Raw genomic sequence first — 15,935 nt, forward strand, 5'->3', positions numbered from 1 at the left:
GGGCCGGTCTGATACGGGGGGCTTCCGATGAAAAAAGCCCCCCCACTGAACACCCCTCCAGAACATGCTGAAGGAGTTGTTCTGCAGCCGGACATGCAAGGTGTAAGGCCCCCATGGGTTCCTACACACCGTAGCCCTGCAGTGATATTACTACCACCCCAAATCATGTGAGCTGCGACCACTTGCCAATATTTCAGGAGTGGGAGGCACCAACATGATACCTGGCCTGGCGAAGGCAAGGCCGGGGAAGCCCGCACTGTGTGCCTCAAAAGGTTTCGAGCCCCCCTGCTGACAACACTTAAGTTGACAGACGTAACAGCAGGCTCAACCAACACAGTTCAAGGTGTGGGAGCCGCTTGACAGCACAACATTCTCACGGACAGACCCAGGCTCAGCCATCAACTGGGTGTCAGCCCCTGTCCCCATGAGAAGCGACTCTAAAGGGGGGCCGCCCGCGCATCAACGAAGGCACGCGGCCCGCAGCCAAAGGAAACAATCAGAGCCCACTTCTTCCGCTGGTGTTGGGGAAGGGAGTGATCGGAGAGCGGGCTGCTCGCGGCAGGACGGTGACGGCTTGTTTGTTCAAGCCGAACCCATCCTACATGGCCGATCCCTCGGCCGCCAAGGCTGTCGGCCTTGTGGACACCTGTCGAGTCAACGCCCAGGATACCTCAGGCGGGGGAAAAACATGGCCGCCTGTCGAGGGCCCCGTCATCGCCGCTGACGAGGCCGTGCTCTCTCTTCTTCTGGCTGCGCGGTGTGAGGCGGTGTAGGGCCTAGGACAATACCGCCCGCGCTCCAGCAGAAGACCAAAATCCTCTGCGGAGAGGGGAACCCTGAGCGGTTATAGCTTGCGGCTGGGTCAAAGCTAATAACGTCAACAACCTCGCGCAATGTGTCGACGTCGGCTGGCCCTCAAGGCCCCTCCACCAGACACCATTTTTTTAATAGAAAAAAACAGCAATTCGAACACAGTTCTAATCGTTGCCAATTCCATACCGTGGCGGTACAAGCCTTAACAGCCCACCAGCCACTCGCTAGGCCGACCCACCCATGGTGTCGGCCGGGCGGGGCATTGTTTCAATATATCAAAAACAAAGGACTGATGTTAACACGGAGCACCAGTGGTGATTGCAAACAGCACCCTCCACTGTGGTGTGCACCATGACAGGGTTAAATGAATAAAAGAGCTAAACCACAAAATACTGTAGAATGAGCAAACCCATACACACAAAGTTAAGGGGAGACGGACCAGTCCCGCCTTCATTCAAAATATTCACAACAGGACACCAGCCCTAGTTTAGCCCATTTACCAAAAAAGGTAAACAAAGCCCCCCCCCGCACTACTCCCCCAGTATACCGATTGACCGTCAGTATGAATGGTTGAGAGGAGAGAAAACTGTAGCAAGACAGACCTTCTCATAGCAGAGTGACAAAACGAAACAATAGTCCCCTACACAGGGCCGCCTCAGGGGGTGGGGGGCCTCACGTCTAAAAACGCACAGGGCCTCACATTTCTCCCAGGCGGCCCTGCCCTTATACTACTGCAGCCTAGCGCGAGGCGATGTGGGACCCAAAACAACAATTGCCTGCGCACAGACACGCAACATGTTTACCATGTCGGCTGGACCCATAGCCCCACTACCCGACGCCAACCCAGATGGGAACACCGTTCAACAAACCCCGCCGGAACACAAGGTAAAATACCTGGCTAGGCAACCTAGCTACGGCCTACCCTGTTGTCAACCCATTTACCCGAAAAAGGTAAATAGGACTCAGAAAAAAACCCACAACAGCTACCGACTGACCTTCATTGATGAACCGGGCAAGAGGAGGGAGAGTGACAACATCTCACGGCGGAGACAGTAGAACAGCATAGCAATTAGCAGTAGTAATAGCATGCGGCATTAGCGATAGCATGTAGCATAGCATTAGATGTTTTAGCAGCACGCCCAAGACAGCTTGGAAACCGTTCCCTGCAGAGAACGTTCACCAAACCATCCTGCCCCCGGCGCCAACACAACATGGTTGTGTAACAAAACAAACCAGCATTACTAACACTAATACCCATGCCTGAAGACACAGGGCCTACCTGAGTACAAGCTCGCCCGACAGCCAGTCTTGTACAGCTGAACCTCGATGTGCTGTCATCAAACGAGGAACATCAACACAGGCCCGTCGTGTCGCCGAAAACATGCGTCGAAGATGCCAGGGGCCAGCAACCTCCGGTAAGCTTTCAAACATTATGACTCTGATCTTCTCATCCTACTAGTTATCGTATGGTGCACGCATCCAAGTACGCTGGGATGAAAATAGAGGAAGGATGTGTGGTGACCAGAGTCACTGCTATATGGGCGGTGCCACCATGGGGGCGGAGCCCCATACAGGTGGGGTGCATGTAGTTTTTTGTTCGTGGGAGATACAATAGGTATCATAGGAGATAGGGATATCTCATAAGGCTCAGAGCGGGACGTGATAGCAAATACGGCATATAACTGCTGCCTCACTGAACTGCTGCCTCACTGAACTGCTGCCTCACTGAACTGCTGCCTTGATGAACTGAACTCCTGCCTTGATTAACTGAATTTCTGCTTTGGGTGCCTAGAAAAGCTCTATATAAATGCAATGATTCATTCATTCATTGGAACTACAGTTGGTCCCCGGGCACTGTACTATGACCACACCCTCATATATACTGTATATGTTCTTATTTTTTTTTTACTTGTAGTTTTCTTGTTCTACACCTCCTATCTGATGTATTTATTATTTTTACTTGTAGATTCTCTTGTTCTATACCTCCTATCTGATGTTTTTATTATCTATATTTTATTGTCACTTATATTACCCTGCCTGTACCTCCCCTCCCCCCTGCTGCTATGCCACATGCAAGGATAGTGGATGCATAGCTGCACAGCGTTGTGTATTTCCCAGTCTGTGTTAAGTCATTTAAGTCATCAGCTCTCCACACTGCGTCTCCACACTGCGTTCTGTGTTAGTGCTGTGCCAGAGCAGGAGAACAAACACACTTTAGCGTTAACAAACATGCTTTATGTAAAGTATAAACTATGGTTTCACTTTAGCGTAACAAACATGCTTTATGTAAAGTATAAACTAGGGTTTCACTTTAGCTTAACAAACATGCTTTATGTAAAGTATAAACTATGGTTTCACTTTAGCGTAACAACCATGCTTTATATAAAGTATAAACTATGGTTTCACTTTAGCGTAACAAACATGCTTTATGTAAAGTATAAACTAGGGTTTCACTTTAGCTTAACAAACATGCTTTATGTAAAGTATGAACTAGGGTTTCACTTTAGCTTAACAAACATGCTTTATGTAAAGTATAAACTAGGGTTTCACTTTAGCCTAACAAACATGCTTTATGTAAAGTATAAACTGTGGTTTCACTTTAGCTTAACAAACATGCTTTATGTAAAGTATAAACTAGGGTTTCACTTCAGCTTAACAAACATGCTTTATGTAAAGTATAATCTAGGGTTTCACTTTAGCTTAACAAACATGCTTTTTGTAAAGTATAAACTAGGGTTTCACTTTAGCTTAACAAACGTGCTTTATGTAAAGTATAAACTATGGTTTCACTTTAGCTTAACAAACGTGCTTTATGTAAAGTATAAACTAGGGTTTCACTTTAGCTTAACAAACATGCTTTATGTAAAGTATAAACTAGGGTTTCACTTTAGCTTAACAAACATGCTTTATGTAAAGTATAATCTAGGGTTTCACTTTAGCTTAACAAACATGCTTTATGTAAAGTATAAACTAGGGTTTCACTTTAGCTTAACAAACGTGCTTTATGTAAAGTATAAACTATGGTTTCACTTTAGCTTAACAAACGTGCTTTATGTAAAGTATAAACTAGGGTTTCACTTTAGCTTAACAAACATGCTTTATGTAAAGTATAAACTAGGGTTTCACTTTAGCTTAACAAACGTGCTTTATGTAAAGTATAAACTAGGGTTTCACTTTAGCTTAACAAACATGCTTTATGTAAAGTATAATCTAGGGTTTCACTTTAGCTTAACAAACGTGCTTTATGTAAAGTATAAACTATGGTTTCACTTTAGCTTAACAAACATGCTTTATGTAAAGTATAAACTAGGGTTTCACTTTAGCGTAACAAACATGCTTTATGTAAAGTATAAACTAGGGTTTCACTTTAGCTTAACAAACATGCTTTATGTAAAGTATAAACGAGGGTTTCACTTTAGCTTAACAAACATGCTTTATGTAAAGTATAAACTAGGGCTTCACTTTAGCTTAACAAACATGCTTTATGTAAAGTATAAACTAGGGGTTCACTTTAGCTTAACAAACGTGCTTTATGTAAAGTATAAACTAGGGTTTCACTTTAGCTTAACAAACATGCTTTATGTAAAGTATAAACTAGGGTTTCACTTTAGCTTAACAAACATGCTTTATGTAAAGTATAAACTGTGGTTTCACTTTAGCGTAACAAACATGCTTTATGTAAAGTATAAACTAGGGTTTCACTTTAGCTTAACAAACATGCTTTATGTAAAGTATAAACTAGGGTTTCACTTTAGCTTAACAAACCTGCTTTATGTAAAGTATAAACTATGGTTTCACTTTAGCTTAACAAACATGCTTTATGTAAAGTATAATCTAGGGTTTCACTTTAGCTTAACAAACGTGCTTTATGTAAAGTATAAACTAAGGTTTCACTTTAGCTTAACAAACGTGCTTTATGTAAAGTATAAACTAGGGTTTCACTTTAACTTAACAAACGTGCTTTATGTAAAGTATAAACTAGGGTTTCACTTTAACCTAACAAGAAGAGACAAATGCACTGGCTTGTAACAGCCGACACAGAACAAAGCCTGTACAGCTTCACAGGCAGAGGAAGGATCATAAATCATTAATAATCAAGTCAGCAGATCGTGTGAGGTGTTTGCATTGCAGGGAGGATCCACAGACGATGGAATGGTACGAAAACGCTAGATGTGGTATTAAACTGAGTTTTTACCGATCATAATACTATTGAACACATAGAAGATGTTCCTTTTTCATAAAATAATCGCCCATCATCATCTCTGTCTTCTCTTTTTATTCTCTCCACACCGCGACCAAGAATTGCATTTAAAGCTTTTATAGAGGCAGACCATCAATAATGAATAGAGATGGACACACACGGAACAGCAGAGATACAAAGCAAATCAGCCTCTCTCTCTCTCTCTCTCTCTCTCTCTCTCTCTCTCTCTCTCTCTCTCTCTCTCTCTCTCTCTCTCGCTCTCTCTCTGTCTGTCTGTCTCTCTCTCTGTCTCTCTATCTCTGTCTGTCTCTCTCTCTGTGTGTCTCTCTCTGTGTCTCTCTCTCCCTCGCTCTCTCTCTCTCTCCCTCGCTCTCTCTCTCTCTATCTCCCTCCCTCCCCTCTCTCTCTCTCTCTCTCTCTCTCTCTCTCTCTCTCTCTCTCTCTCTCTCTCTCTCTCTCTCTCTCTACACAGCTGGTTAATGGTGCTCAGCCTCCTTTGGGAGAAACACATCCTGGAGCTTCAGGAGGAGGTGGAGGGTGGTGTACTAGTCAACAGATCAGTCTCTCTACATCTTCTTCTACCTCTTCCTCTTCTACCTCTTTTTCCTCTACCTCATCTTCTTCTACCTCTTTCTCTTTTACCTCTTCTTCATCTACCTCTTCTTCTATCCCTTCTTTTTCTTCATCTACCTCTTCTTCTATCCCTCTTCTTCATCTACCTCTTCTTCTACCTCTTCTTCATCTACCTCTTCTTCCTCTACCTCTTCTTCTATCCCTTCTTCCTCTAACTCTTCTTCTATCCCTTCTTCTTCTACCTCTTCTCTCTACCTCTTCTTCTACCTCTTCTTCCTCTACCTCTTCTTCTTCTACCTCTTCTTCCTCTACCTCTTATTCTACCTCTTCTTCTTCTACCTCTTATTCTACCTCTTCTTCCTCTACCTCTTCTTCCTCTACCTCTTCTTCTTCTACCTCTTCTTCTACCTCTTCTTCTACCTCTTCTTCTTCTTCTTCTTCTTCTTCTTCTTCTTCTTCTTCTTCTTCTTCTTCTTCTTCTTCTTCTTCTTCTTCTTCTTCTTCTTCTTCTTCTTCTTCTTCTTCTTCTTCTTCTTCTTCTTCTTCTTCTTCTTCTTCTTCTTCTTCTTCTACCTATTATTTCTCTACCTCTTCTTCTTCTACCTCTTCTTCTTTCTGCATGTTCCTTTCTATTCCTGGACTAGTCAGTTAATTGATCTCATAACTTCAGATTAATCATCAGTGTGTAATTAGTCATGATTTCCATCCCAATTAAGTGCAATTTCCCAGGGAATGTAACACAGGGACGTGGAAACAGAGATTAAGCCCCAACTATAATTGCATGGATGGTGGCGCGGTGCGCAGACCTTTCCTCTGTCCAGCCCTGTGGCAGTACAGCTGAACACAGTTACAACACAGTTAGAAACAACATTTCACAAAAAAGGGGTGACATTTAGTACGTGAGAACCTTTGACCTCCTGCTGTAGCACAGACTCAGTATAACTGCTGTAGCAGAATCTCTCTCACACAACACAATGTACTGCTAGAGTTTCTGGATCTCTCAGATTACTGATAATCTTGCTTTCAAATTGAAAACGTAATAATATACCAGTAGGCCTATATTATTATATAAATATTAATCTGATACCAGTATATGACTGGTATCCTGAATGCACCCTGAATAGAGAGGCGCTGAAAAGGTTCCACCGAAGTGAAATATCCCTTTAACTCTTTCCGTGCCACTCACGAGATTTCTCAGATTTTTTAGCGATCTGAAATCATATTGCATCACCCGAGCCTACCCGAGTATAGCCGATCGGCGCCGGCGATCATTGTGGAAAAAAGCGTCCCCTGTCGTCTCCCAGATGACATAAGTGATTTTGGAATGGACTCAATGAAAATGAATGGGGGAAAAAATCTGGTACTCCACATTTTCCAGTCCACTGATCCAGCCGGGGTTACCACAGTTCATTCTGGAACCTCAGATCCCCGCTGATCATGGAGTTCTACTGTATCGCGTTGGATCCATACACGTATCGATTTTTTCGAATGGTGATCAGGAATTGGAATATACCAGTTGGATACCATCTGATGTCAGGTAAGGACTCTATGTTATCAGTGTTAGGATAATCAGAGTAAGTTTGATGAAGTTATAAGCTGTTTTGTGAAATGTCTTCTTTCGGTTTCACTGTAAAAGTCCATGAGGAAATCAACGGGGCGATTATCCGCGCGCGGCTCAAATGTGCTTGCGTGCACGTATAATATTGATCATCTAGCGTTTATTTGAAAACGATTCATAAAAAGGCAGACAAATATCAACGTTGTGGAATATTCCAGTAAAAGGCGATTTTCATAGAATGCTCCAGAATGGGCTGTTTTTTATCTGAAAACGGGTGCTTTTCTAAATGCTCTGAAACGGAAATGCCGCGATAAAAAAACAATCTTCCTTGACAGCACTGACTGGAAAATAGTCTTTGATAATGCGATGGGCAGATTAGACACATAGCCATAATTTAAAACATAGATTAGGCGATATTAACGTTAACATTGGCGCCGATAGTGGCATTCAGCCGGTAAAAAGGAAAACCCGGCGTGGCGCTCAAAGTGTTAAAGGGCAAGGCCAGATTAAGACTTCAGAGGCCCCTGGGCCAGATTCTTGTGGAGGCCCCCCCACACACACGTGCACGCACGCACAGTGGCGTTTTTATATGTCACTTTAAAAAATATATAGAATACCGTAATTCCTCTAATAGTAACCCCGGCTTGTATTTGTTTCAAATGTAGTGGATACCAGGCTTGTATTAGGAGGAGGCATGTATAAGAGAGAGGCCTATATTTCTAATTTTCGTATCTCTTTTATTTTTTTTACTGAATGAATGAATGAATGAATGAATGAATGAATGAATGAATGAATGAATGAATGAATGAATGAAAACTTTATTTAACAGATTGCAGAATGGATACAATACAGTACGGCTCAATACACACAATTGTTAAGGCAGGGGATGCAGACCTGAGAAAGACGTTTGTCTTGTTTACATCAGGGTCCCCCATTTTCAATTCATATAACATTTATGACATACACAACATACATGACATTTATGGCATAGGGACATATAGGTATTTAGTACTAGTACTAGTGTGTAGTGTGGAGGCCCCTAGTCGCGTTATTTCTAAACCTAGCCGCATTTCTGGCAAGACGCTCTCTGATTGGCCGATGCCTGTTTCTACACTGGTTAAGCTTAGGCACTCTTTCGAAGTTGGTTAAGGTTAGAGTTTGTCTTAGAGCGTGACGGGCTGACGGCAAGTTCTTTCGACGGTTAAGCTTAGGCACTCTTTCGAAGTTGGTTAAGGTTAGAGTTTGTCTTAGAGCATGGCGATAGAACGCCAGGTAGTTTGCAGGCTGTTTGATGAGGAAATGGGCAAAGACACAGCTCGTCACGCGATTGGGCAAACATGTCAGTGGCCAATCAGAGAGCGTCAGTCAGTGCCAATCATTCAGTGTCACGTAGTGTACGTATGACATCGATCTCCAAAATAAGAAAAAATAAATAAATAAAATGTGGGGCCTCTAGTGACGAGGGGCCTCCAAAAATGTTTAAAATAAAAGTTAAAAAAAAATAAACAAATATTTGGGGCCTCTAGTGATGAGGGGCCTCCAAAAGAAAAGAAAATAAAAGTAAAAAAAATAATAATAATAATTTGGGGCCTCTAGTAACGAGGGGCCTCCAAAAGGCCTCTAGTGACGAGTGGCCTCAAAAAATAAAAAATTAAAGTTAAAAGAAAAAAAATAATTTGGGGACGAGTGACTAATTCGAGTGAATAATTCGAGTGACGAGGGGCCTCCAAAAAAATGAAAAAATTTAAATTAAAAATTAAAAATAAAACTTAATATTTTTTCTTTTTTTTTGGGGCCCCTCATCACTCGAGGCCCACAGGCCGCGGCCCGGTCGGCCCGGTCGTTAATCCGGCCCTGTTAAAGGGGAACTATTTTACTATTTCTTTCACCATTTGGGCACTTTTACACAATTCATGTGAGTCTATGGAACACCTCTGTAATTTTTTTTTTTTAAATTCATTGTTTTGTATTTCTAATGAAGTACTCAAAAACAGCATTTTTCTACCTCAAGATCCTAAGCCGTTTTGAGCCTGGGCTCCTAAACCAGGTGGGGCCTGATGCTACACAGCTACATTATTATGCAGCTGAGTCTCTCTGACATCACAGATCAGCAAATTTTCAGATGACTCAGTTCAGTGAGGGTGAATATTGTGAGAGGAGAATTGGAAGAATGCGCCAATATGAGAATTAGAGACATAGATCATATTAATATAAGTCCACATAGCTATGAAACAATGCTAACCACTGAAAAAGGCCATTTATAAGATAGTTCCCCTTTAATGTAATGATAAATGGATGGATGGAGTGGGGTGGGGCAGAAAACGTGGATGAGTTAGTCTGAGCGGAACGGATTCACAGAGCAGAGCGAGGAGAGTGTGTTTTATTATTGATGAAGACATTACTATTACTGCACTACTACTAGGGATGTGCATGACTGACCAAAATCATTTTCGAATAGTCTACTGTTCTTAACTCATTCAGTGCCAGCTATTAGTCTTGGCCTTGTAGCTAATGTGCCAGGTTTCCATTACATATTTTTACTGTGCATCACTATGTTTGGAGAGCTATATCTATATTCTATATTATAGCTATGGGGACAATACTATGGTCATTTGACAGTGACTTTCTTCTGTCCAAGATGCAAAAAAGAGATCATTCTTTCATGCATACGTTCGTGCGTAAGAATGGTTTGCTTCACTTAAAAAAAAAGTCCTAATGTAAAAAATACAAACAATAATTGTATATATATTTTTCGACTCTGACATGAAAATGAGAATGTGGAGACTATTCGGAAATTCAAAAATTCAAACTCATCCCTAGATACTGCAGTCCTACCTAATCCTTTATTACATCACATGCAGTCCTACCTCATCCTTTATTACATCACATGCAGTCCTACCTCATCCTTTATTACATCACCATGCAGTCCTACCTCATCCTTTATTACATCACATGCAGTCCTACCTCATCCTTTATTACATCATCACATGCAGTCCTACCTCATCCTTTATTACATCACCATGCAGTCCTACCTCATCCTTTATTACATCACATACAGTCCTACCTCATCCTTTATTACATCACATGCAGTTCTACCTCATCATTTATTACATCACCATGCAGTCCTACCTCATCCTTTATTACATCACATGCAGTCCTACCTCATCCTTTATTACATCATCACATGCAGTCCTACCTCATCCTTTATTACATCATCACCATGCAGTCCTACCTCATCCTTTATTACATCACATGCAGTCCTACCTCATCCTTTATTACATCATCACATGCAGTCCTACCTCATCCTTTATTACATCACCATGCAGTCCTACCTCATCCTTTATTACATCATCACATGCAGTCCTACCTCATCATTTATTACATCATCATGCAGTCCTACCTCATCCTTTATTACATCACCATGCAGTCCTACCTCATCCTTTATTACATCACCATGCAGTCGTACCTCATCCTTTATTACATCATCACATGCAGTCCTACCTCATCCTTTATTACATCATCATGCAGTCCTACCTCATCCTTTATTACATCACCATGCAGTCCTACCTCATCCTTTATTACATCACCATGCAGTCCTACCTCATCCTTTATTACATCATCATGCAGTCCTACCTCATCCTTTATTACATCACCATGCAGTCCTACCTCATCCTTTATTACATCATCATGCAGTCCTACCTCATCCTTTATTACATCACCATGCAGTCCTACCTCATCCTTTATTACATCACCATGCAGTCCTACCTCATCCTTTATTACATCATCACCATGCAGTCCTACCTCATCATTTATTACATCACATGCAGTCCTACCTCATCCTTTATTACATCACCATGCAGTCCTACCTCATCCTTTATTACATCACCATGCAGTCCTACCTCATCCTTTATTACATCACCATGCAGTCCTACCTCATCCTTTATTACATCATCATGCAGTCCTACCTCATCCTTTATTACATCACCATGCAGTACTACCTCATCCTTTATTACATCATCATGCAGTCCTACCTCATCATTTATTACATCACCATGCAGTCGTACCTCATCCTTTATTACATCATCACCATGCAGTCCTACCTCATCCTTTATTACATCACCATGCAGTCCTACCTCATCCTTTATTACATCATCACCATGCAGTCCTACCTCATCCTTTATTACATCACCATGCAGTCCTACCTCATCCTTTATTACATCACATGCAGTCCTACCTCATCCTTTATTACATCACCATGCAGTCCTACCTCATCCTTTATTACATCATCATGCAGTCCTACCTCATCCTTTATTACATCACCATGCAGTCCTACCTCATCCTTTATTACATCATCATGCAGTCCTACCTCATCCTTTATTACATCATCACCATGCAGTCCTACCTCATCCTTTATTACATCACCATGCAGTCCTACCTCATCCTTTATTACATCACCACATGCAGTCCTACCTCATCCTTTATTACATCACATGCAGTCCTACCTCATCCTTTATTACATCACATGCAGTCCTACCTCATCCTTTATTACATCACCATGCAGTCCTACCTCATCCTTTATTACATCATCACCATGCAGTCCTACCTCATCCTTTATTACATCATCACCACATGCAGTCCTACCTCATCCTTTATTACATCACCATGCAGTCCTACCTCATCCTTTATTACATCACCATGCAGTCCTACCTCATCCTTTATTACATCACCACATGCAGTCCTACCTCATCCTTTATTACATCATCATGCAGTCCTACCTCATCCTTTATTACATCACATGCAGTCCTACCTCATCCTTTATTACATCACCATGCAGTCCTACCTCATCCTTTATTACATCATCACCATGCAGTCCTACCTCATCCTTTATTACATCATCACCACATGCAGTCCTACCTCATCCTTTATTACATCACCATGCAGTCCTACCTCATCCTTTATTACATCACCATGCAGTCCTACCTCATCCTTTATTACATCACCACATGCAGTCCTACCTCATCCTTTATTACATCACCATGCAGTCCTAACTCATCCTTTATTACATAACCATCACATGCAGTCCTACCTCATCCTTTATTACATCACCATGCAGTCCTACCTCATCCTTTATTACATCACCATGCAGTCCTACCTCATCCTTTATTACATCACCATGCAGTCCTACCTCATCCTTTATTACATCATCATGCAGTCCTACCTCATCCTTTATTACATCATCATGCAGTCCTACCTCATCCTTTATTACATCACCATGCAGTCCTACCTCATCCTTTATTACATCATCACCATGCAGTCCTACCTCATCCTTTATTACATCATCACATGCAGTCCTACCTCATCCTTTATTACATCACCACCACATGATGTTTCCTCTCTCCTCCTCTCTCTTAGCTAGGCGTTTAATATTGCTGAAGTGTTAAGGATTAAGGAGGTCCTACAGGCTCTAAAACTATTACAAATAAGGTTCTCATTGAAAGTATCTTTATCCAAGTTGTGGAGTGTTGTGGGAGCATATGTGTAACTTTTGTGAACTATGCAAATAGAAAGATTCCAATAAAGAAATAGATAAAAAAAAAATGAATTAAGTTGCAAGATACCAAAGAAATGTATTGTGAGCGACGGCCTGGAACATTGGTTTGGACACCTCAGAATGCTGCAGACGTGGGGGTGAAACAGGCTGCATGTTGAACACCAGGACATCCATTACAGTTACAATGATGACAACAAGGTCATTACATTACGCTCTGATCACTACTCTACTTCTCCCAGTGGTCCAAACCGCTAACCAGCACGCCAGAAACATGGAAGCATATCTTGGACGTCAGTGTTACTGATGTATAGAGCAAAGGGCAGAAGATAGATAGATAGATAGATAGATAGATATAGATAGATAGATAGATAGATAGATAGATAGATAGATAGATAGATAGATAGATAGATAGATAGATAGACAGACAGACAGACAGACAGACAGACAGACAGACAGACATACAGACAGACAGACAGACAGACAGGATCTTACTGATGGGTAGAGAAAACCCTCTCCGTTCATAGCAACGTAGAGCCCGGCCTTGACACCCTGGATGGCCACAACCCTTAATCCCACTGGGATCAGGTTAAATAGAGCTGGGGAGACAAAGAGACAGAGACAGGGTTAGAGAGACACAGTTACTTACCTGAGAGGTAGAGACATGTGAAAAATAGGCCGCTCACGTGTTTAAGATAAGTAATACTTTGGGCGGCTACGTGGCGTAGTGGGCAAGGCGCTCGCCACGAAATCTGGAGACGCTGGGCTTGCCTGTTCGAGCCCCGCTCTCCACATTTGCTTTCAGTTTAGCTGGTCGTCCGTACTAATACACATTGGCCGTATTAGGGGGTGGGAAACTGATGGGTGGGGATCGGGCGTTGTGGACAGCGACTCCTACAGGTCGGTTGGTGCGCCTGCGCAGTAGAATCAGGAAGTGTCGGGGGCAGCGTGAGCCTCCCACGCGTTACTCCTCGCCACTGAGAGATCGAGCTGCGCAGGTGAAAAGATGCGACTGCTGTTACCTCAAGTACCGGAGGGGACTTGTGCTATGTATGACTTAGTCCACATTGCAGCCGGCTTGTGGGAGGCAAGAAACAGCGTTCGTGACAGGGGAGGGTTGAATTGGATGATACGAAATTGGGATGGGAGAAAATATAGAAAATGGGAGAAAAAGTGGATCAAAAAAAAAAGATAAGTAATACTTTATAAATCCCTATATAGGAAAATTATTCCTCTGCATTTAACCCAGGAAGAACATGCAATTATACACAGAAAGGCCACTTGTTGGGTTAAAACAACCTTATGTGCTACAGTATATGATGTCGGGGAGTTCGCGACCCTCTCTGCGCCGCCCCCTATCTCCCTGTCTCCGGCTGTCCCTGAGCAATGACCGGAGTGTTGAATGTCCCGTGATTAAGACGGGGAGGACGCAACCATCTCTGCGCCGCCCCTGTGCCTCAAATAGATTCACTATCAGCTCTATCTTCAATCTTTCAAAATGTTCAGTTGCTATCGCTATCAGCTCTATCTTTAATCTTTCAAAATGTTCAGTTGCTATTGCATGCACTACTATCACCGACATCTAAGAAGGGAGATCCCCCCTTGAATGGCCCTTCTAAGGTTTCTCTCCTCCACACTGCCTGTGGAGCATTTTTACCTATTGTTAGGTTTTAGTGAGTTTTTCCTTACCTTCACGTGGGGTATGTCTGGGAGTGCTTGCATTCTTTCATTTATTTGCATTTATTTTAAATTTGTTGGACCTTATGGTGTCCTTGTTCTGTTCTTGACTTATTGTTATGTTTTCTTCTTGACTTGTTTAAAGAAGACCTGTACGGCCCATGGGGACATTAACGTGTGTTGTTGGGCCTTATAAATAAATTTGATTTGATTTGATTTAATAAGAACCATGTGTTCTAGAATGTACGTGCTAACCATATGGTAACAACCTTAGGTGCTATATAGAACCATGTGTTCTAGAATGTACGTGCTAACCATATGAGAACAACCTTAGGTGCTATACAGAACCATCTAGATAACAATGTACTGTTACGTTTCACCCAGTCCTGCCTTCGTCCCCCCTCGCATTCCTGGGCCCTCATTCATCAACGTGTCTTACGCACAGATTTGTGCTTACCCTGTGCGTACGATCATTTCTAAGCAAAGAGTGGGATTCATCAATTTCAACTTGAACTTGACTTTGTGCTTATGTCTACGCACAGCTCTGAGCACACTTAGCTGACGCCCAGTGGTAGAATATCGTTACTACGCACAAGCGCTCCTCAGTACATGCATTCGTTCCAACGCGGAAATAAAGACACTGGCGCGTGTTCTGTATGACCCCCGTAATTCATTATAGTTCATTGTGAAATAGCGATATTAGTGTAATTATTGTCAAACCCTAAATAGCATGTGGAATAGGTCTTTCTCTCCGAATGAATGCAGGTTTATATATATAGCGTTATGGGGTGCACTGACTGCGCTCGCAGGAACTGTTTTCAGAGATAGCATCAGATAGGGATGAATGAGGGGCAGTCTAATTGCAGAGAGAACATAATATTAACTAGAGTCCACTACCCGAGACACCTCCTTCATTTGTACCGCAATTTGGGACCCAAATTGGAGCTATGAGCTTAAAAGCTTTTCCGTGCTTATTTGAGAAGGTCCAGCTGCAGAGCCGGAGAGACAGACAGCAGAGAGACAGACAGACAGACAGACAGTGCGTGCACTGATTCTACATTCTGTGCTTACGTGTGGAAATAGAACATGTTCTACGTCCACGTTGATGAATGAGGGCCCTGGACTTATCCCTGCACCTCACCTCCCCTCTCCTTCCCTTGGACAGTTTCCCTCACATCCCCCATTCATCCATGGTCCTCTTCCTCCACCTGCTGGACAATTCCCATCATTACCCCTTGGTCTCAATATACTTGCATGTCTGGTTAAATTGTCCATGTTTCTGAATGTTCTCCCCATCTTGGTATCTCTCCCAGTGTACCTGTTGCCCTTTGTTTTCCCTTGTCTGGTTTAGGTTCTTGTTTCTTGTCTTTAGTGTTATGTCCCCAGTGTGTTTAGTCTTGTCTTGTGTTGTTATTTAGTCTTACTCCAGTCTTGTCGTTGTGTTCCCATCCCAGGTGTGTCTAGTTTCCAATCAACCCTCATGTGTCAATCAGTCTGTGTATATATGTCTTGTCTGACCTGCCTTCCTTGTCAGGTCATTACTCCTGTTATCCTGTATCCTGTTT

The 15,935-nt window shown here is 42.5% G+C and overlaps 1 protein-coding gene across 1 annotated transcript in view; it reads right to left on the reverse strand.

Annotated features, from left to right (window-relative positions):
* Nucleotides 1–15,935, reverse strand: part of LOC311224721 (fibroblast growth factor 12-like) — a gene marked incomplete at both ends in the record, with an annotated part of 77,753 nt that overhangs the window by 22,493 nt on the left and 39,325 nt on the right. The window contains one exon of the mRNA XM_084309812.1: nucleotides 13,189–13,292. Within this exon, the coding sequence (XP_084165938.1) occupies nucleotides 13,189–13,292 (104 nt within the window). The remainder of the gene's footprint in view (nucleotides 1–13,188; nucleotides 13,293–15,935) is intronic.

This window comes from Notolepis coatsorum (assembly GCF_963971535.1).
Source record: "Notolepis coatsorum genome assembly, chromosome: 1".
Taxonomy (NCBI): Eukaryota; Metazoa; Chordata; class Actinopteri; order Aulopiformes; family Paralepididae; genus Notolepis; species Notolepis coatsorum.